Genomic DNA, 23,838 nt, shown 5'->3' on the forward strand with positions numbered 1-23,838 from the left:
ACTCACATTTGTATTGCAGCGCCTCGCCAGATGGCAGTAGGTACCATTTTCATAATGGTCTTTGGTATGACCTGACCACAGGTACAACTTGTGATATCTTGGTTAGGAGGCAAACATGCTACCACTAGGCCAATTCAGAGTGTATAGGGGTACAGTAGGAGTCCATTTCTGTCCTCTAAGGTACAATTTACACTAACATACCCCCTAGGGCTCATTATTGGACCTCAAGGTAACTATGTGTACTTTTTGAGGGCCAAAAAGATACATATATGCTCCAAAACAGTACATCTTCTTTCAGCTGCTCTCATATGTTTGGGGTCACCACAGTGGATCTGCTCTGATTTGATATTTGATTTGGCATAGGTTTTATGCCAGAAGCCCTTCCTGATGCAACCCTCCCCAACCTATCCAGGATAGGGACCAGCACTACAGACCCTATTGTACACCCCCAGTGGCTGGGTATTTTACCTAATCTGCATGTCTTTGGGGGAAACCAGAGCACCCAGAAGAAACCCATGCAGATACAGGATGAACATGCAAACCCTACACAGAAAGGCCCCGTCAGCCATGAGGTTTGAACCCAGAACCTTCTTGATGTGAGGTGACAGTGCTAACCACTGCACCACCATATAGTCCCAAGCAGTATATAAAGGATACAAATAAGCACCTTAGAGGGTACTGCCCCAGTTACAAGCCACTGTACCCCTAAAGGTACTTTATTTTCTCAGAATATAAGCTTTTCTCTTTTCCCCTGAAATGTTCATTTGTTTTTTTATTTGCATTTTGTTCTATCACATTAAAGGAGTGTTGTAGTACTTGAGATCGGCTTCGAGACTACTTTTTGAAGGTCTCTGTCTTGTCTTGGAATCGACCACGTTTTTACTCGGTCTTGTCTCAGTCTTGAACATAGAGGACTCTGGATATTATTTCAAGACCGGTCAAGACCATGATTGTAGGGATGTCACTAAATTGCCTGTGCATTCTCTGATTTATTTGTTAACATTGTTACTGTGATTGGATGTAAAATCTCATCTCATTATCTCTAGCCGCTTTATCCTGTTCTACAGGGTCGCAGGCAAGCTGGAGCCTATCCCAGCTGACTATGGGTGAAAGGCGGGGTACACCCTGGACAAGTCGCCAGGTCATCACAGGGCTGACACATAGACACAGACAACCATTCACACTCACAGTCAATTTAGATTCACCAGTTAACCTAACCTGCATGTCTTTGGACTGTGGGGGAAACCGGAGCACCCGGAGGAAACCCACGTGGACACGGGGAGAACATGCAAACTCCGCACAGAAAGGCCCTCGCCGGCCACGGGGCTTGAACCCGGATCTTCTTGCTGTGAGGCGACAGCGCTAACCACTACACCACCGTGCCGCCTGGATGTAAAATTTCCTGCTTCAAATGCAACCAATAAAGTGACTCATTGCTAATTTGAAATTTTCATTACAGTTAATGCCTGTCACCCCTCAACACCCCCGGTCTGGTCCTGGTGTTGACTCGGTCTAGCCCTGCCTTGGTCTTGGTCTTGACTTGATCTGAACCCCTCAAAGTCTTGGTCTTGACTTGGTCTCGATACAGTCTGGTCTCGGTCATGACTTGCTCTCAGTTTAGATGGTCTTGACTCCAACACTACAGTAAAGGTGTAAAAAGGTTTGATATGATTTATCATGGTTTAATTTTTTTACATAGCAAAAAAAAAATCTGTAAATTTCACAGGGTGTGTAGACTTTTATTTAGCTTTTGCCATAGGAAGATCTATATATGTACATACATCATGGCATGGGAAACCACAACAGCTTGCGCCAATTACAGTGGCCCCATTGCACCGAATCTGCATGTCTTTAAACTGTGGGGGAAACCAGAGCACCTGGAGGAAACCCATGCAGACAACATGCAAACTCCACACCAAAAGGTTCCTGTCGGCCATGAGGTTCGAACCCGGAACCTTCTTGGTGTGAGGCAACAGTTCTAACCACTACACCACCGTGCCACTTTTTCCATCCTCTGTAGCTAGAGGTAAAAGGAACCACTACCATCTTTCACATCCTGAATCCTTTCACTTTCAAAGAATCAGGTGAATTTTCTTTGCATTTGGTCTGAGTTCAGTCCTTTAACTGAAAAAGCCTAGATACACCTAGTTCTCTGGTCTCTCCGGTATCGCCGTAGCAACAGCTCAAAACACCCTTTCCACTGTTAGCATTTTACATTCATTTGGAAGTAAATCTGCTGCCTCTTCTTCTGTGTCACTCTTCTTCCACTTCTCATGAGATTTGCTTCTAAAAGAGAACAGTGAGACACATTTGTGTCAAAGCGGCACTGTGAGATTCATGAATGTCCGACGATAGCAGGAACCGGCCTGACATCTGCCTCTCCGCTCTAATGTGTGCTAATTAAAGCCCAGAATTCAGTGTGATGTGAGGGTGAACCATCACTCACTCTCACTGCCTCCGTCAGCTCCAGATGTGACTGACAACAGCTCCTTTCATATCACACTGAGACCACGTGACGAGAACGGTTTGATACCTTCGACTCGTCTACAAGTCCCTGTGAGCAAGCCATGGCCTAATGGTTAGAAAAGCAGCTTTAGGACCAAAAGGTTGCTGGTTCAATTCCCTGCAATGGCTGAAGTGCCTCTGAATAAGGCATCCAACCCTTTACTGATGGTCTGGATGCTGATAGAGGAAAATTAATCAACACTTTCTTTTCTGACCAATCAGAATTCGTGGTATAATGTATTCAGATTACACCAAGCAGTGCATTCAATTACTTATCAAAATATTTACACCCCTTTTATTTTACTCTCAAGCCAAATAAAACAATTCCTCTCATCTTTCATTCGGAACTGAATTATTTTCGAATGAATAAATTAAAATGATTAACTGAATTACAGGCACGCGGCTCACTCAGGAGAAACAAACTCGAACCCGTTTTACTCGATTAGGCCGTGCTGTTTTTTTTCTTCTCATAAGCAGATGCGCTTGCTTAATTTGGATAAAATATGTCTTCAGTTTGTGTGTGAATTTCATTTCAATGACTCGTGTAATGGTTAACGAGAGCCATGAATTATTCCTTCAGTGCACACTCATGCAAATGCACTTCTGTCCTCATCACTGATGCTGAACACATCATCTTCCTCTGTCCAGTGTGGAATTTATTTCTTATCTCTTTTTAAACTGTCGTGCATCACCATGCTGGGGTACCTGAGGGGTGATTTGATTACAGCGCGTTTACAGCACATTTCTCAAAATAAATCTCATCCCCTGGGAGATTTCAGCTGAATGTTTCTGTGTGACGTAGCGGTTTCCTGGGTTCTTTAATTAATTAAATTTCTAGAACAGCAGCCATGACAGTAGTGCAGCTGCAAATTGCAGGTTTATGTATAATTAATGTGCTCATTTGAATACGTTATAATTTCTATAGTAACACCTCTGTTTCTCTAGTAACAGCTATAAGGGCCAGCTCCTGGAACGTGGTGGTGGTTACTCCTTCTTCTGGAGGTGGTCGTAGCAGCAGTGAATGGTGAGAGGCAGGTGTTGGATTTGCTGTAAAGTCCCACCCCGCCCAGAAACTTGCCAAACTCCCAAAGGGCATCAACGATGACACTTCAGCTCCCACTTGGAGGCAAGAAGAACGCAATGTTGATTAGTGCTTATGCCCCCACAATAGACGAAACACATCACCGAGGCCCAGAACAAATGAGCTGCGCGGAAGGCTCGAACTATCACCACTCCCACTACAGCACCTACCCACACGTGCCCAACATGTGGGCATACCTTCAAAGCCCGGATTGGCCTCATCAGTCACCTTCGGACCCACAACCGCAACCCACCAAATTGAAGTCATTGGTCATCTTCGACCCCGAAGGATGAACATCATCATCATCAATGGCTCATTTACAGGGACATTCACTGTGGACGCTCTACATAAACAGATTAACAAAGGTGTCAATCGAATTGTTGCTATGGTGATGTTTGCTGTAGGAAGGAATGTGTTTATGGAAGGAGTCTCCAGTATCAGCGCTCTGTACCACTCAGAGATAAAGCTGTAACAACAACACGGTATGATCGAAGGATGGAAAATGTTTCCCGATTTTTTTTTATTTCCATTTTTTTAATGAAACCAAGTAATTTATCTCATCTCATCTCATTATCTCTAGCCGCTTTATCCTGTTCTACAGGGTCGCAGGCAAGCTGGAGCCTATCCCAGCTGACTACGGGCGAAAGGCGGGGTACACCCTGGACAAGTCGCCAGGTCATCACAGGGCTGACACATAGACACAGACAACCATTCACATTCACACCTACGGTCAATTTAGAGTCACCAGTTAACCTAACCTGCATGTCTTTGGACTGTGGGGGAAACCGGAGCACCCGGAGGAAACCCACGCGGACACGGGGAGAACATGCAAACTCCGCACAGAAAGGCCCTCGCCGGCCATGGGGCTCGAACCTAGACCTTCTTGCTGTGAGGCGACAGCGCTAACCACTACACCACCGTGCCGCCCCAAGTAATTTATTTATTTATTTATTTATTTATTCATTACGACACAAAAAAATACAGCTAGCATGATCATTCTCGGCTGTAGACAGCTGCTATGGCGTAGGTCAAAACAGGAACTAACATATTTCACATCAAGTATAAATGGATAAAAATGACGCCATGTCATTCTTTAATAAATAAATAACTGTAATCGTTAGCGAACACCACTTCATAAAACACATCAAGACTAGACTCATGTACTTCATACTTGTAACTCATAGGCTATCTCTAAAAGCAGTTTGCTGTACAGTTTCTGTGTTTCAAAAGTTTGTGCACCCTAGCCTGTTCATCCTGAAAACAGCAGTGAAATAAAGTCCAAGGCGAACGTTATAAGTCCTCCTTTTTTTGAAAAAATCCAGGATATGAGAAAGACGGAGCATCTCTGTCTCTATAGAACAGTGTGTTATAAGGCTTGAGACAAAATGTCGGCACTTTCCTCACTTCCCCTACAGAAATGGCCTGTCGCGGCTAATTTACAAACCCATCACTCTTCTTCACATTCTCCAACACGGAGCACAAACATGGCTTCCCTGCAGGAAGGGTAGACACTGATACCTCCTTCTTTCTCTCTTCTTTCTTTTTCCACCCTTGTCCACTAACAGACACTACACACTTTCCTGTGTGTATCATCTTTGAACTTTCTGCTTCAGACCAGCAGATATGTAACATAAAAGAGTTCTCTCGATTAATATTTTTGTATAATTTCCTCCCACATCCACCTTCCGTATCCGGAAAAAAAAAGCACCGTTTGGTAGTAATTGGTTTAAAAATTACAACCAGTGCAAGAGAATTATTATTATTTATTTTTTTTTTACCCAAGATGTGAATCGTTTTTATTCTGAGAGGACAGATATAGACTCGGCTGTTTTATGGCATTATTAGATTATGGATTTTTTCTCTCAGCCGTTGCAGCTCAGACATAAAACGGTACACCCAGAGGCATTAGTGACACCGAGGCCAAGCCCAGCCTCAAAGAATTTTTTATTTCATTTTTTAATACTTCTCAGTTTAAATGTCTGTATTTCCAGAGGTCTGTGCTATGTAGTTAGCTTAATGAGGTAAAAAATAATAGCCTCATTTATCCAGCATCCTTAAAACAATAAATATGCAGCGTGACCACATAGCATATGGATACAATGATACTGAACTCATATATACAGTGCCTGAAGGTCTAGCTGTCATTTAGTCAAGTTCTACAGCCCTAAACCACTCATCCTTGAACCTGTTCCCAGACATCATCAGTTTCTGCTCTAATCCACACACCTGCTCCAGACAACCAGGCTGGGTTCAGCTCTGGAACTACGTCTTCTGGAAGTAGATCTCCAGATACATCTGAAGACTCATTGAATTTTCGACCTTTGGAATGCCATGATATGGAAGTCTCTCATCGTGCTTGGACTGCCACGACAGGTGACCAGTCACTGACCTTAAAAACTCTGAGACTTAAAAACAGAGGCCTATCAGGATGCTCAAAATGCCATGACACTACAGCCAATCCTGACACATGGAATGAAATGGCATGACAACTAGTCACTTCCCTTCAAATGCCACGGCACATGGGGGTCAATCAGCATGCTTGTATGAGCACAGCATGAACACCAATCATAATGCTTAGAATGCTTCCAAACAGCAGCCAATCAGGATGCCTAGGAGGACAGAAGCCTGTGGCCAAAGTTGATAATTGGAATGCTTCAAGACAGCAGCAAATCATGATGCTTGGAATGCCATAAAAAGGGGTCAGTTAGAATCCTTTGAACACCATAAAAAAGGGGCCAATCAGGATGCGTGGAATGCTATGAAAAGGGGCCAATCAGGATGATTGGAATGCCATGAAAGAGGCCAATCAGAATCTTTGTAATGCCATGAAAAGGGGCCTATCAGGATGCTTGGAACACCATAAAAACAGGCCAATCAGAATGCTTGGACTGCCATGAAAGGGGCTAGTCAGGATGATTGGAATGCCATGAAAGGGGCCAATCAGGATGATTGGAATGCCATGAAAAGGGGCCAATCAGAATCTTTGGAATGCCATGAAAAGGGGCCAATCAGGATGCTTGGAACACCATAAAAACAGGCCAATCAGAATGCTTGGAATGACATGAAAAGGGGCCAGTCAGGCTGCTTGGAATGCCAAAAATGAGGCCAATCAGAATTTTTGGAATGCCATGAAAAGGGGCCCATCAGGATGCTTGGAACATCATAAAAAGGGGCCAAATAGAAGAATCCTTGGTACACAATGAAAAGGGGCCAATCAGGATGCTTGTATTGCCACAACAGATGTTTCTAATTAAATTACTCATCTTACAAGTGCTATTTTTATTCATTAAAAAGATTACTTAAATGTATAATTAATGTTGAAATTTCCTTTGTAATTGTTATTAAATGTTTTGTTATTGAATTTGTTTGCGTTACTGTGTAAGAATTTAGCAGAACAAAAATCTTTCAGAAACCAACATTGAGATGCCGATGGTGTCTGTAATTGTTATTTTTCCACTTTATCATTATCGAGTGTGTGTGTGGTTTTTATTTTGTGTGTGTGTGTGGGTATATACTGTGCACTGCTTTCTCTGGGCTGTAAGTAGGCTAATGGAGTTAGAGAGGAGACAAGAGGGGGTTGTTAAAGGAAGGACAGTGTGACAGGGACATGCACGTACACACACACACACACACATACAGTGATGGAGTTTTTTTTATTGAAATTTTTTTTGAAGAATATCACATTAGTTTTCTATAGTAATAATAATGTCTTCACAAAGACAGTGAACCTAACCTCAGTGTGTGTGTGTGTGTGTACTCACAGATATTAGCTGTGCCTTTAGGTATAGGCAGGTAGCTCCCTGCGCTCCAGGCTCGGCCCTGGTAGCTCCTCTTGCAGCGTCCGCAGTCGGGCCCCGTGGTGTTGTGCTCACACTCGCAGCTCAGCTTCTCTTTATCAAACACACAGCTGTTTGCATGCAGATTACACTTACACCTAGAGAGACAGAGAGAGAGAGAGAAGAAACTGTGAAGTCGATTTCAGAAGTATTGGCACCCTTTGTTAATTCAAACCTCATCAGGGTCGCAGACAAGCTGGAGCCTATCCCAGCTGACTATGGGCGAAAGGCGGGGTACACCCTGGACAAGTCGCCAGGTCATCACAGGGCTGACACATAGACACAGACAACCATTCACATTCACACCTACGGTCAATTTAGAGTCACCAGTTAACCTAACCTGCATGTCTTTGGACTGTGGGGGAAACTGGAGCACCCGGAGGAAACCCACGCGGACACGGGGAGAACATGCAAACTCCGCACAGAAAGGCCCTCGCCGGCCCTGGGGCTCGAACCTGGACCTTCTTGCTGTGAGGCGACAGCGCTAACCACTACACCACCATGCCGCCCCTAATTCAAACCTTTTTAAATAAAAGTTTTGTCGATCTATTTTGGCCTATTTCAGCATCTAAAGTCTCAAATTTAAAAAAAAAAATAGATTTGACACTTCATCATAGACCCATTTATTTATTTAGAACCTTTTCAGCCATTTGTCTCTTTCTTCCCTTATTATGTGAGAGAAATTTTTAGTGTATAAATCCATAATAAAGCCAGTGAACTGAGGTTAACTATATATCTATAAGTCTTGTGTTAACTACATCACTTGCAGTGTTTCCATTAACCTGCTTAATGAGCAATTTGAAATTGTGAACAACAACAAAAAAAGTTATGGAAAGACGCAAATTCAAAAAAATCTCTCAGTTATTGCAAAGAAGTTTATACGCTTGCACGAGGTGGTTTTTCAGACATTACATGAATGGCATTTAGTGAATGCTCTTATCCAGAGCGACATACAATATACCCAGAGCGGCCTGGGGAGCAGTTAGGGGTTCGGTGCCTTGCTTAAGGACACTTCTGCTGGTCCAGGGAATCAAACTGGTGACCTTTTGGTCACAAAGCTGCTTCTTGAACCATTAGGCCATGGCTTCCCCAGACAATCCAACAAAGCAATATTTCACAAAAATCAAAATCGAAACACATTTTTCGCATTTAATTAAACACTTCCATGACTGATCAAAACCCCGTGCCAAATATCAGGTCTCTGAGATCTGACAGACTATTTTTTATGTTTTTTTTTTTCTGGTAAAAAAAAAGCGGTCCCCTGTCCCATGCTGCACAACGATTTTGTTTCTCTGGCAAAAATATTTTGAAACATGTCAACGGTCTAACTGCTTTATGATTGGTTGGCTGAAAAGGAGCAGCAGTGACGACACCAGCACCTTTCTGAAAAGTTCAGAGATTTTCACTTCGAAGTGCTTGGAATGGTGACAAAAACAGCAGAGTGCTGTGAAAAAAGATGCTGGATGCAGTACTTCTCTTTTTTCTCTAGGTGGCGACATACACTCTCATTGATAACAATTGTAAAAAGAAAAACTGGTGTTCAGGCGGCATAGTGGTGTAGTGGTTAGCGCTGTCGCCTCACAGCAAGAAGGTCCGGGTCCGAGCCCTGTGGCCGGCGAGGGCCTTTCTGTGTGGAGTTTGCATGTTCTGCCCACGTGGGTTTCCTCCGGGTGCTCCGGTTTCCCCCACAGTCCAAAGACATGCAGGTTAGGTTAACTGGTGACTCTAAATTGACCGTAGGTGTGAATGTGAATGGTTGTCTATGTGTCAGCCCTGTGATGACCTGGCGACTTGTCCAGGGTGTACCCCGCCTTTCGCCCGTAGTCAGCTGGGATAGGCTCCAGCTTGCCTGCGACCCTGTAGAAGGATAAAGCAGCTAGAGATGATGAGATGAATGAACTGGTGTTCAGAGAAAAAAACCCTGCTATGTGGGCACGCACCCTTAATAGCATGACATCGCTCAGTGGAAACACAGACTATTCGTAACTGTGTCTTTTGTCACTTGTATTTTGTGTAACATCGTAATCAATGGAATCCCAGCTATGGTTAGCTACACTGATAAATGTTATTTGACCTTAATGAGCTCAAAACATTCTCCTTTAACAGTCAGCGCCAAGTCAGCGCATGTTTCATCAAGTGGAAGGTCTGATTGCGAAAAGAACACGAGTGTGAGATCGGAGGAAAGGGGCGGGGATTAGAATTCATATCAGAGTTTATAGCATCTACACAACTGTCAATCATTGTAGATTCATCTGGAAAAAAATGTTTTAAATTTAAATTGGGGCGGCATGGTGGTGTAGTGGTTAGCGCTGTCGCCTCACAGCAAGAAGGTCCTGGGTTCGAGCCCCGGGGCCGGCGAGGGCCTTTCTGTGTGGAGTTTGCATGTTCTCCCCGTGTCCGCGTGGGTTTCCTCCGGGTGCTCCGGTTTCCCCCACAGTCCAAAGACATGCAGGTTAGGTTAACTGGTGACTCTAAATTGACCGTAGGTGTGAATGTGAGTGTGAATGGTTGTTTGCGTCTATGTGTCAGCCCTGTGATGACCTGGCGACTTGTCCAGGGTGTACCCCGCCTTTCGCCCGTAGTCAGCTGGGATAGGCTCCAGCTTGCCTGCAACCCTGTAGAAGGATAAAGCGGCTAGAGATAATGAGATGAGAAATTTAAATTGGAAGGGAAACAAAAGAACGTTGACCTTTTGGTGTGTTTTTGGGTGATAACTCATGATGTACCCCGATGTTAAATTTCTGAGCTTGTATGCATGTTCGCAGGCTCGGAGGTCTGACTCGTGCAAAATTAAGCACATGTGCTATTCATCACCATGACTTCTCAAGACAGGAAATGACGATCACATTTTCTTGAAAGCAATTTTCTCCTTGCCTTTTTCACACACTAGGTTGCATTTTGATTATTTTTAAGGTTAGAAACTAAAACGCACGTGTTTATTCCCATTCTTTCCATCATATGACTTTAAAGACAGCCTCAGCTATAAAGTGTGTGAGGAAGAGTTGGACACTGGTTTGGATATCCTGCGTATTTCAGCTTGCAGCTGGAAAATAAAAGGCCAAAGTGAAACCTGATGCCAGTGAGAGCAGCGATTTCTCTTCAGTCGTTGATAGCTCGCTGAGGCCTGTGGGGATTTTAAAACACCGTACCAAGCATTTATCTCCTATCAGCCTTCCCCAAAGCAGCCTGTTTAAACCCCCACCTCGCGCTCCACGTAAAAATGCCAGCATCGATTTTCCAGCTGAGGAGGTGAACAGGTCTCGCTGCACATTTCACGTGTATCAGGTTACAAATTACGCAGTCTTGATATGATTAATAACGTTAAAGTATTAAAAAATAACAGTGATGCATGATAAAGTAACAGAAATGCAGAACTCTCTGCTGTATGATGATTCATCGTCTGACTTCAAACGTTTAGTGGAGATTGTCAGATCAGGGTTCGCTTAGGCTTGATTTATACTCATGTTCTGACACTCAAGGTCGCTCTACAATTACAAACGAATGTACAAAAGAAGAAAAGGAGAGGTGAAAATTAACCGTTTGGGTTTCAAAGTCACAGTAAATTCCACATCTGAATTTTGGCTTTTTTAAAGGATTTAACGAGAAAACACAAACTCATCTCATCTCATTATCTGTAGCCGCTTTATCCTGTTCTACAGGGTCGCAGGCAAGCTGGAGCCTAGCCCAGCTGACTACGGGCGAAAGGCGGGGTACACCCTGGACAAGTCGCCAGGTCATCACAGGGCTGACACATAGACACAGACAACCATTCACACTCACATTCACACCTACGCTCAATTTAGAGTCACCAGTTAACCTAACCTGCATGTCTTTGGATTGTGGGGGGAAACCGGAGCACCCAGAGGAAACCCACGCGGACATGGGGGACAACATGCAAACTCCGCACAGAAAGGCCCTCGCCGGCCACGGGGCTCAAACCTGGACCTTCTTGCTGTGAGGCGACAGTGCTAACCACTACACCATCGTTCTGCCCCGTTTGGTTCCTTTACAATTAAACAACTTCATCACTCCATATACCGTCTTTTGCCTTGCCTTGGTCCTGTAACCCTACCCGGGGTCATGGGGGCTCTGCTTGAGTGAGTGTTTCATCAGCCTTCTCCAAGCCAAGTTTATTTTTATAGAGCGTTTAACAATAGACATTGTCGCAAAGCAGCTTTACTGAAATTTAAAGACTTTAAACATGAGCTATGGTGGTATAGTGGTTAACACTGTTGCCTCACAGCAAGAAGGTCCTGGGTTCGAGCCCAGTGGCTGGTGAGGGCCTTTCTGTGTGGAGTTTGCATGTTGTCTACGTGGGTTTCCCCCATAGGCCAAAGACATGCAGGTTAGGTCAATTGGTGCTCTAAATTGACTGTAGGTGTGAATGGTTGTTTGTCTCTATATCAGCCCTGTGATGACCTGGCGACTTGTCCAGGGTGTACCCCGCCTCTCGCCCGTAGTCAGCTGGGATAGGCTCCAGCTTGCCTGCGACCCTGTAGGACAGGTTAAGTGGCTACAGATAATGGATGGATGGATAGATGGAACATGAGCTAATTTTATCCCTAATCTATCCCCAATGAGCTAGCCTCTGGTGATGGTGGCAAGGAAAAACTCCCTCAGACGACACCAGGAAGAAACCTTGAGAGTGTCAGTAAACCTGTAGAGAACGTTCAGACTACAAACATGGACACTATGAACTACACTCCACAAGACTAACAGCGCTCTCTGTCTCCAGACTACTGATTACAGCTGACACTCATCTTTTTAATCACCTCTCCCTATTTAAGCCACTCGCTCACAATACTCCAGTGCGAAGTATCATTCTGCTCCTTACAGTTCATACCAAGCCTTGTTATTTCTGACTGACTCTCGTTTTCTGACTCTTGCTCTTCCCTTTCTCATTTACGCTCTTTGTCTTTCCTCCACTACGTTGTTTGCTGATCGCCCGACCCTCACTAGTTCTTTGACACTGATTCCTGTCTTATGTTTTGGCTTTGTCACAGTTTGCACCCCGCTCTCCTCCGCACAATTTACTTATTGAAAGTCTTTTCTACAACCCCGATTCCAAAAAAGTTGGGACAAAGTACAAATTGTAAATAAAAACGGAATGCAATGATGTGGAAGTTTCAAAATTCCATATTTTATTCAGAATAGAACATAGATGACATATCAAATGTTTAAACTGAGAAAATGTATCATTTAAAGAGAAAAATTAGGTGATTTTAAATTTCATGTCAACAACACATCTCAAAAAAAGTTGGGACAAGGCCATGTTTCCCACTGTGAGACATCCCCTTTTCTCTTTACAACAGTCTGTAAACGTCTGGGGACTGAGGAGACAAGTTGCTCAAGTTTAGGGATAGGAATGTTAACCCATTCTTGTCTAATGTAGGATTCTAGTTGCTCAACTGTCTTAGGTCTTTTTTGTTGTATCTTCCGTTTTATGATGCACCAAATGTTTTCTATGGGTGAAAGATCTGGACTGCAGGCTGGCCAGTTCAGTACCCGGACCCTTCTTCTACGCAGCCATGATGCTGTAATTGATGCAGTGTGTGGTTTGGCATTGTCATGTTGGAAAATGCAAAGTCTTCCCTGAAAGAGACGTCGTCTGGATGGGAGCATATGTTGCTCTAGAACCTGGATATACCTTTCAGCATTGATGGTGTCTTTCCAGATGTGTAAGCTGCCCATGCCACATGCACTAATGCAACCCCATACCATCGGAGATGCAGGCTTCTGAACTGAGCGCTGATAACAACTCGGGTCGTCCTTCTCCTCTTTAGTCCGAATGACACGGCGTCCCTGATTTCCATAAAGAACTTCAAATTTTGATTCGTCTGACCACAGAACAGTTTTCCACTTTGCCACAGTCCATTTTAAATGAGCCTTGGCCAGAGAAGACGTCTGCGCTTCTGGATCGTGTTTAGATACAGCTTCTTCTTTGAACTATAGAGTTTTAGCTGGCAACGGCGGATGGCACGGTGAATTGTGTTCACAGATAATGTTCTCTGGAAATATTCCTGAGCCCATTTTGTGATTTCCAATACAGAAGCATGCCTGTATGTGATGCAGTGCCGTCTAAGGGCCCGAAGATCACGGGCACCCAGTATGGTTTTCCGGCCTTGACGCTTACACACAGAGATTCTTCCAGACTCTCTGAATCTTTTGATGATATTATGCACTGTAGATGATGATATGTTCAAACTCTTTGCAATTTTACACTGTCGAACTCCTTTCTGATATTGCTCCACTATTTGTCGGCGCAGAATTAGGGGGATTGGTGATCCTCTTCCCATCTTTACTTCCGAGAGCCGCTGCCACTCCAAGATGCTCTTTTTATACCCAGTCATGTTAATGACCTATTGCCAATTGACCTAATGAGTTGCAATTTGGTCCTCCAGCTGTTCCTTTTTTGTACCTTTAACTTTTCCAGCCTCTTATTGCCCCTGTCCCAACTTTTTTGAGATGTGTTGCCGTCATGAAATTTCAAATGAGCCAATATTTGGCATGAAATTTCAAAATGTCTCACTTTCGACATTTGATATGTTGTCTATGTTCTATTGTGAATACAATATCAGGTTTTGAGATTTGTAAATTATTGCATTCCGTTTTTATTTACAATTTGTACTTTGTCCCAACTTTTTTGGAATCGGGGTTGTACTTTTGCAATGGCCAAAAGATCGTTAAGGTGTCGATAATTGTAGCTGCTGCTCTAGTTTAAGTTTATGAATGAGTATTTGATGATGAACAGTATCAAAGGCTTTCTTAAGATCTAAAAATACAGCTCTGACAATGCCTCCTTTGTTCATTCTTAGTTTGATATTTTCCACAAAGAAGCAGTTTGTTGTCTCCATGGAATGATTGGCTCGGAAGCAGAATTGCATTGGATGCAGTGAATAAGGACTATTGCTGGGATGAGTGGTCAGTCGTTCAGCCACGCATTTCTCAGCGATTTTAGACATAAGTGATAAAATACCGATGGGCCTATGTCATGGTGCAGGCACTTACGGATGTATGTGCAGAGGAGAGCACTAAAGGCACTAAAATTTCAAACCAACTCCTCTTCATGATTTAAAACACATTAAACACCAGCTTGCCCCCAAACCTCAGAAAATTTACACAAGTTATGAGTCATCGTAAAATAAGCATGTTTACTTCAGAGACGTGTTGCCACCAGGGCTTTCATTGTGAGTTTGGGATCTGTTGACCCTTCCCCCTTCATCTTAGTTCTCATCGGCAACCAGATGCTCATTTTTGCCTGAGCAAAAATAAAATTCAGTACACACTTCCTTTTCCTTTGGTTGTAGTTCTACTTGATCCAAATACGAAGAGTTCATCGGTAAGTGCCCCCCCCAAAGCCTCTAGAACATTCTCCCAGTACCTGATAAAGCCCACTAAGTCTATTGCACCTCAAGAAAAGATGGTTGAGTGTCTCCTCTGCATGATAGGGCAACCCTTCCCTACAGTGGGATGTGTGACATGTGTCTGTGGGATACATGGGCTGCTGGGAGTACAGATGTGTGTGTGGTGAGAGGGGGCCTAATTGGACTTTTCTGTCCTTTTTTTTTCTTTTTGAGAATTTAATTTTATTAGCAGAGCTCCTCGGCCCACACAAGTGGAGCCCCATAGGCATAGAGTGTGGATACATAAAGAAACCCACCAAGTTGTTTTCTGATGGTTTCGGTCCTGTGCGTGCCTGCCACCATACCAGTGTTAGTAATTACCAGTCATACACACCACCTAGTGGCCAGTGTTAGTAATTACCAGTCATACACACCGCCTTGTGGCCAGTGTTAGCCGGTAAAGCTATAAAACAAAAGAGGCTGGCCATGATATAAGAAGATTCTATGACCCAGAAACAGATGGGAGCTCTGCTTTTAGGCAGAGCTCCCATTATTAGCTTTACCCTAGTGAGATATATATGTACAAACTTTATGGCTGGGAAACCACGACAGCTTGCACCAATTATAGTGGCCCCATTGTACTTAAAGGGCATATTCTGGACCAATTTCAGTTTTTTTTTTTTTAATATGAAAGTATGTCCCTTTACACACTCATCCAGAAGGGTAATTTTGCACAAGGCCATCTGTCTACAGCAGAAAAAAATCAAATAACAAAATGCATCTAGAAAAATCCCAAGGGAGTCTGGAGCCAGATTTGTGACATTATCCGCGGAAGTGTGAGCAGGCTGCGCGAGCTTTGCACAGTTTCAGTACACAGCCTGTGTAGACCAAGAGCTCCCATTTCTCTCTCATTGTCCGGTCTTTTGGAAAACAATGAGTACTAATCCCATCATCATGTTTGGTGTTGCTACACCCTCCTACAATACATCTGTTAACCATTTTAATAATTACGCCATAATGTTGAAGAAATTTGTAGAAAACCACCAGGTCGTTTTCTCATAAACAAACCAGCGCTTACGTAGGATTCAGAGGGAGGCGTCCTGCAGATGACTTCACGAAAATCAATGCTTCCCAGGAAATCCAAATACCAAGTTTTTTCAGAGGCAGACCAATTCGCCTCAAGTGGCTTGATTTCAACTGAATTTTTCTTGTATTGTGCAAGGTAAAAAAATTGCACAAAATGCAAAATGTGACAGATATTTGACCAAAGTTTAATATAAAATAGGAGAATTACATTGATCTTGCTCCTGAATTTACCCATGATATGCCCTTTAACTCACATGTCTTTTGAACTGTGGGGGAAACTGGAGCACCCAGAGGAAACCCATGCAGACACAGGGAGAACATGCAAACTCAACACAGTCAAGCTACTGGGCTTGAATCCAGAATCTTCTTGCCATGAGGCAACACCACTACACCACCGTGCCACCAACAGAAACAGAGAGAGAGACAGACAGACAGAGATGATATAGAGGCAGAAAGGCAGTCATCTTCTTCCTGTTGGCTTACCACCAGCAGGAGGAACCATAAGGGTCTGATGCAATGTGGTTTGGACGGCAGTACAAGTTGAGTGCCTTGGCAGGCAGACAGACAACTGTCCAATCCCCAACTGACAAAACTAGCTTTTGGAACATGGAACATAACCAATATGGCAGGAAAAGAGCCTGAGCTGGTGCGGGAGGTAGAGAGGTACCAGCTAGATATAGTCAGGGTCACCTGAATACACAGTACGAGCTCTGAAACCAACCTACTGGAGAGAGTTTATTCTGGAGTTGCCCTTGGTGAGAGGTGGCAAACAGGTGTGGATTTTCTCATAGCCCCCAGTTTCAGTGCCAGTACGTTGGAGTGGATGAGAGAGTTGCCTCCCTGAGGCTTCAAGTTAGGACACATGTGCTGACTGCTGTCTGTGCTTATGCACCAAAAACTAGGTCAGAGTATTTGGCCTTCTTGGAGGCCTTGCATGGGGTGCTGGAAGGCACCCCTTTGGGTGACTCTGTCATTCTGCTAGGGGATTTTAACACTTACATGGGCAATGACAGTGAAACCTGGAAGGGTGTGATTGGGAGGAATGGCCTACCCAATCTGAACCTGAGTGGTGCTCTGTAATTGGGCTTCTGTGTGAGGCACAGTCTGTCCATCACAAAGGCCTCCTGGATGCCTCCCATGGGAAGTATTTTGGACATGTCACCCAGAAGGAGACCCTGGGGCAAACCCAGGACATGCTGGAGGGATTATATTTCTCAGCTGTCTTGGGAATGCTTTGGCATCCCTTGGAGGAGCTGGATGAGTTAGCTGGGGAGAGAGAGGTCTGGGCATCACTTCTGAGACTGCTGGCTCTGCAACTCAGATCAGATAATCAGTAGAAAATGGATGGATGGATGGATGGATGAGTCATCTTAAAATAAGCATGTTCAATTATGGGTGGCACGGTGGTATAGTGGTTAGCACTGTCGCCTCACAGCAAGAAGGTCTGGGTTCGAGCCCCGTGGCCGGCAAAGGCCTTTCTGTGCGGAGTTTGCATGTTCTCCCAGTGTCCGCGTGGGTTTCCTCCGGGTGCTCCGGTTTCCCCCACAGTCCAAAGACATGCAGGTTAGGTTAACTGGTGACTCTAAATTGAGCGTAGGTGTGAATGTGAGTGTGAATGGTTGTCTGTGTCTATGTGTCAGCCCTGTGATGACCTGGCGACTTGTCCAGGGTGTACCCCGCCTTTCACCCGTAGTCAGCTGGGATAGGCTCCAGCTTGCCTGCGACCCTGTAGAACAGGATAAAGCGGCTACAGATAATGAGATGTTCAATTATGAGATGTATTGGCACTGGGGGTTTCATCATGCGTTTGGGATCTGTTGACCCTTCACCTTAGTTCTCCTCAACAACCAGATGCCCATTTTTGTCTGAACAAAAATAAAATTCAATACACACTTCCTCTTCCTTTGGTTGTCATTGAACTTTGGTCCAAATACAAAGAGTTCATCGGTAAGTGCCTCCCTAAAGCCTCCACAACATTCTCCCAGTACCTCAAAAAACCCACTAAGTCTATTGTACCTCAGAAAAATGTGGTCAAGTGTCTCATCTACCTGACCGAAAGGGCAATGCTTCTCTACAATGGACTCGATGTGCGACATGTGTCCACGGGACATGTGGACTGCTGGGAGTACAGGTGTGTGGGAGCATGTGTGTGTGGTGAGAGGACACCTAATTGGACTTTTCTGTCCTTTTTTTCCTGAGAGACACAGAGAGAGAGAGAGAGAGAGAGAGAGAGAGAGAGAGAGAGAGACGTACAGACCGACAGATGCCCAACTCCTGGGCAACAGATATACACACATCCACACGCTTGTCTCACTCATGCTGTACCTGCACCTAAACCCTGACCTCAGTAATGAAAAGGAAACTTTTTGTCTCTCTTTTTTTCTTAGAAAACAACAATTTCCTTGGGAGGACCATCCAAATGTCCCCACAAGGTTGGAATTGTCAGCTTTTACTATGCTTGTGGGGACATTTGGTCCTCAGTAGTATGTAAAAACATGCACACACACACACACACACACACACACACACTGGTGTACGCGTGATGCATAAACGGCAGCCCATTATTATCCACACAGCCTCATTTACATCTCATTATCCACAGGGCCTTGTCCTTTTCACTGTCTTTGGTATACATCATGAACCCCCAAACACACACACACACACACACACTCTACTTCCTGTTTCAAACAGACGCCTGTCAGATGCCCCATGTCACTGTAATAACCTTGAGGAATGTTCGATCTAAATCACACACAATGCTACAGGAAACTCAGACACACACGTCCCAATTACACAAAGTAATTCGATATTACTGTGATAAAAACCACACGAGCATGTAAACACTCCCGCCTCCATCCTTTAGCCTTGAGTTTTTATTGCCCTTATTTGGTCATCACTTCCTGTCCATGTTAACTCTCAGATGCTCTGATGATTCGGCTCTAGCGTCCTTTGGCTTTAACCTGGGTAGCAGTTTGACAAGGCTAACCCTGTTTACCTGTTTCAAGAGCTCACACACACACACACACACACACACACACACACTGGGAGTGTATTCACACTGATTTGTAGCAAACTAATTAATGCAGACAATGTGCGTAAAATGTGAGATATTCTACAATGGCACCCTGGATTGTAAGAGAAATGGGCGGAGAAATTAGAGGGTGGAGCAATTAGGGGGTGGAGCCATCAGAGGGCCGAGCAGTTCACCTGTTTTTAGGTTATTGATAGGGATAAGAAGTGTAAGAATTCAATGCACAATTTATTTAATTAGTATTTTTAGACACATCAGTTTGATTGTATGCTTTACATGCTAGCTACCATACCATAAGTTTTGGCACCATTAAACTGGCCTTTTTTTCATTATCAAGCGGTCCAGTACCAAATAACGCAGTCTTAGATTAATTTTTAGGGGAGAGAAAGTGCACTACCGTTCAAAAGTTTGGGGTCACCCAGACAATTTTGCGTTTTCCATGAAAAGTCACACTTTTATTTACCACCATAAGTTGTAAAATGGGGCGGCATGGTGGTGTAGTGGTTAGCGCTGTCGCCTCACAGCAAGAAGGTCTGAGTTCGAGCCCCGTGGCCGGCGAGGGCCTTTCTGTGCGGAGTTTGCATATTCTCCCCGTGTCCGCGTGGGTTTCCTCTGGGTGCTCCGGTTTCCCCCAAAGACATGCAGGTTAGGTTAACTGGTGACTCTAAATTGAGCGTAGGTGTGAATGTGAGTGTGAATGGTTGTCTGTGTCTATGTGTCAGCCCTGTGATGACCTGGTGACTTGTCCAGGGTGTACCCCGCCTTTCGCCCGTAGTCAGCTGGGATAGGCTCCAGCTTGCCTGCGACCCTGTAGAACAGGATAAAGCGGCTAGAGATAATGAGATGAGATGAGAAGTTGTAAAATGAATAGAAAATATAGTCAAGACGTTTTTCTGGCCATTCTGAGCATTTAATCGACCCCACAAATGTGATGCTCCAGAAACTCAATCTGCTCAAAGGAAGGTCAGTTTTATAGCTTCTCTAAAGAGCTCAACTGTTTTCAGCTGTGCTAACATGATTGTACAAGGGTTTTCTAATCATCCATTAGCCTTCTGAGGCAATGAGCAAACACATTGTACCATTAGAACACTGGAGTGAGAGTTGCTGGAAATGGGCCTCTATACACCTATGGAGATATTGCACCAAAAACCAGACATTTGCAGCTAGAATAGTCATTTACCACATTAGCAATGTATAGAGTGGATTTCTGATTAGTTTAAAGTGATCTTCATTGAAAAGAACAGTGCTTTTCTTTCAAAAATAAGGACATTTCAAAGTGACCCCAAACTTTTGAACGGTAGTGTACCTGTGCTTTACTGGCACTAGTAGGAACTAATGGTACTCCAATCACAATCCAGAATTCAACAAGACTGTAATGAAAGATGTGTTAAAAACGTGTTAAAGTGTTATTCTTCTCAGTGTGTGTTACTCCTAATGTAATCCTCACATTACCCATTAGTACCCATAATGGAAAGAGATCCAGGGCTTTATTTCTAACTGAACAGCTGATCATCGCTCAAATAAAGACAAAATAGACATGAAATCTATAAAACCTGAAGCGACTGTGTGAGACACAACATGGCTACGGAGAAGACACTACAGAGGCTTAGTCACACTCGTACTTTTCTCTGTCCTCGTATTCTTCTCCGCTGTGTTTTTCCCTCCTTTAGAGAAGACGCCTATTATGAATGCACATTTTGTTTGTCTCTTGTTTCAATGAGACACATAGCCTTGGGCAGGACTGAGACTCTTCTTCAGAGGTTGCAGGATGAATTCACAGAAATTACCCACGAGGCCATGTGTTCCAGTCACTCAGGCACCTTAATGTGGTGACAATGAAGATCAGTGCTGCTCGGATTGAGGAGAAAAAGTTTAAAATCCTCCTTGAAAGACAGGAGAGTTATGTGTTTTGTGTAGAAACTGGTGCTGTGCTTGGAGACTGAGTCCTCCTTGGTCATGGCCTTGAGCGAGTGTGTGACGTCTGCATTAATAGATTTATTCAGGATGGACCAATAGGAGGCTCGCTGATCATTAAAGGAATCTGAAGATGGACTGAAGAAAGGAACACCTCATTGTTGAAAGAATTTGAAGAAAAATGTTCAGAGAAACAGGTTCATAGAAGGCAGTACATTCAAGGTGAACAAATAAAAAAGTAGTGAATAAAACTCTCCGTACCAGTGAAGGAGGTTTGGATCTTCAAGGTAGCATCATATAAATGGATTAATGTTATGAAATTAACATATAAATGGTCTGTCTGTCTGTTTCTCTGTCTGTTTCTCTCAGTCTATCCATGTCTCTGTCTGTCTCTTGGTCTGTCCATGTCTCTCTTTCTGTCTATGTCTCTGTTGGTCTGTCTGCCTATGTGTCTGTCTGTCTATGTGCCTGTCTCTCTCTCTGTCTGTCTGTCTGTCTCTCTCTCTCTGCATCTGGGTCTCTCTGCCTGTCTGTATATCTCTCTGTCTGTCTGTGTCTCGCTGACTGTGACTCTGTCTGCATGTCTCTCTCTGTCTGTCTGTGTGTCTCTCTATGTGATTGTCTGTATGTCTGTCTGTCTGTATTTCTGTCTCTGTGCATCTGTCTGTCTCCTTCTCTCTGTCTGTCTGTATGTCTGTCTGTCTGTCTGTCTGTCTGTCTGTGTGTCTCTCTCTGTCTGTCTGTCTCTCTGTCTATGCGGGCCCAGCGCAATGAGCGGGCCTTTGAGGGCCGGGCCCGCCCATTTAGGCATGTGGGCCCGCCCTAGTGTGGGCCCGCCCACCCTGTCATAGGCTAGGGCCAACAGCTTAACACAATATTTAAAATAAATAAATAAATAAATAAATAAATAAATACATCGCAGGCTACTACAATTAAACGTTTTTCTTTTTTTTTTTTTTTTTTTTAAAAAGGGCATAATATTCAAGAAAAAGTCCTTAATTTAAAATGTGTTAAAACTATTTGTAATCATCTGATTGGTTATTTCGTAATGATCCGGGTTAAACGGAAATGGTTTGGTTAAACAGAAATGGAAACACGCTCTGGCTTTGGGCGCAAGCACTGCTCTCTGCGAGAACTCCTTTTCCACTCCCTTTCCCTTTGTTAAGGACTTAACAAAAAAAAGTTCAGGGAGGAGTGGAGCGACGCTGTCTTGCGAAGATTCCACGCAGCTGCACATCGTCGCCTACCGCTTTACTGAGGGTGAGCTTGAATTTTTAATCACTACATAATAGTTATACTTGAGTTGTTGATTATAGGTGATTTAGGTGATTTTTATCACCTAAAAAACATTTCCAAACTAAGAGGACTTATGTCAAAAAATGATCTGGAAAAACTGATACATGCCTTCATCTCTAGTAGGGTTGATTACTGCAATGGCCTTTTCACAGGCCTGCCAAAAAAGACCATCAAACGACTTCAGCTGGTGCAAAATGCAGCGGCTAGGGTTCTCACACGAACAAAAAGAACAGAGCACATTATTCCAATTCTAAGGTCCCTTCACTGGCTTCCAGTAAGCTACAGAATTGACTTTAAAGCATTGCTGCTGGTGTACAAATCTCTAAATGGTACAGGGCACAATTACCTCTCTGATATGTTGCAGCGGCCTAACCCAATCAGATCTACCAGATCAAAACAGAAAAATTTACTATTAAAACCAGTTGTTAAAACAAAGTGTGGTGAAGCAGCTTTTAGCTACTATGCAGTACAGAGATGGAACCAACTGCCAGAGGACATTAAAAATGCTCCTGCTGTTGGCAGCTTCAAATCTAGGTTAAAGACCAAGCTGTTTTCAGATGCTTTCTGTTAAATAATTAATATTGTCTTCTTTACATGTTTTATAATCTGTACTTTTACAGTCTCTGCATGTTTCAAATTTTACTTAACTTTTATTCTATTTTATTCTGCTGGTTTTTTTTCCCCCCCATTTGAACTTCTACTTCATTTTATTATTTTATTTCTACTATTGTTTAATTCTTATTATATTTCTTATGTAATTTTATTCTCTGTTGTTTACTGTTTTGCTTTTACTTCTGTAAAGCACATTGAACTGCCACTGTGTATGAAATGTGCTATATAAATAAACTTGCCTTGCCTATAGTAAGCCTACTGTATGGGCTACAAAATAGTTATACATGACACACTGTTTTCTTAACGTTTCGGCCTGCGCCCATCTCGTCAGCCCTGCGCTGTCATGCACTTGGCGTTTGATTTGCAAACTAAGCACTGGAGGGAAGAAACTGGTTTTGACGTTTCAGTTAACCTACAAAACACATCTGTATTAAAGATTAACGTTGTCATGCTTCACAAAACTAGATTTGAGACATAAAACTTTTAATGCGCACGGTTTCACTGAGAAGGGATTCAGTGACTGCAGTTAGGCTTTGTGCAGGGAGGATGAGTGTGGCACGGGGGTATGAGTGTGATGTAATCTTCTGTTGCGCACTCTTAATTGTAAATATCAATCTTAATTTGCTGTCAACACTGATCACAATCATCCGTTTGCGCATTCAGTGTTGGGTATTCGGAACGAGTTTACAACATGACTCGTGCGCAAACGGAATACTGCCAATATTCCGTATGAAACGGAATATTCCCTGCAAATGCGCTCAGTGACGGACGATATATAGCAGTGGAACAGGGTGTCTGAAGAGCTCATAATACACCATTTTAGAGTGGTTTTTTTTTTCAAAAATTTCTTCCGGGCGAGCATGCCCCCGGACCCCCCTAGTAAAATTGGGTTTGCCGATGCGTGCCCACCCCCAGCCAGCGCTTCTGCCGCCGGGTCTGAGTCTCTCTGTCTGTCTCTTTCTCTGTCTGTCTGTCTGTGTGTCAGTCTGTCTCTCAGCTCATCTCTCACTTTGTCTGTCTCTTCATTCATCTCTCTCAGTTCATCTCCATCTCAGTTTGTCTCTCTCTCATCTCGTCTCTCTCTCAGCTCATCTCACTTTTTTTTTCTTCTCAGCTAATCTCTCAGATCATCTC

The 23,838-nt window shown here is 43.7% G+C and overlaps 1 protein-coding gene across 8 annotated transcripts in view; it reads right to left on the reverse strand.

Annotated features, from left to right (window-relative positions):
• ntng1a (netrin g1a) overlaps nt 1–23,838 on the reverse strand; it is a 386,861-nt gene that overhangs the window by 105,509 nt on the left and 257,514 nt on the right. For 5 of the 8 annotated variants that reach the window (XM_060922689.1, XM_060922688.1, XM_060922682.1 and 2 more), the window contains exon 3: nt 7,348–7,520. In XM_060922689.1, the coding sequence (XP_060778672.1) occupies nt 7,348–7,520 (173 nt within the window). Of the gene's footprint in view, nt 1–7,343; nt 7,521–23,838 lie in introns of all 8 variants that reach the window. The other 3 variants (XM_060922684.1, XM_060922685.1, XM_060922687.1) reach the window with 1 other exon arrangement.

This window comes from Neoarius graeffei, chromosome 5, assembly GCF_027579695.1.
Source record: "Neoarius graeffei isolate fNeoGra1 chromosome 5, fNeoGra1.pri, whole genome shotgun sequence".
Classification (NCBI taxonomy): domain Eukaryota; kingdom Metazoa; phylum Chordata; class Actinopteri; order Siluriformes; family Ariidae; genus Neoarius; species Neoarius graeffei.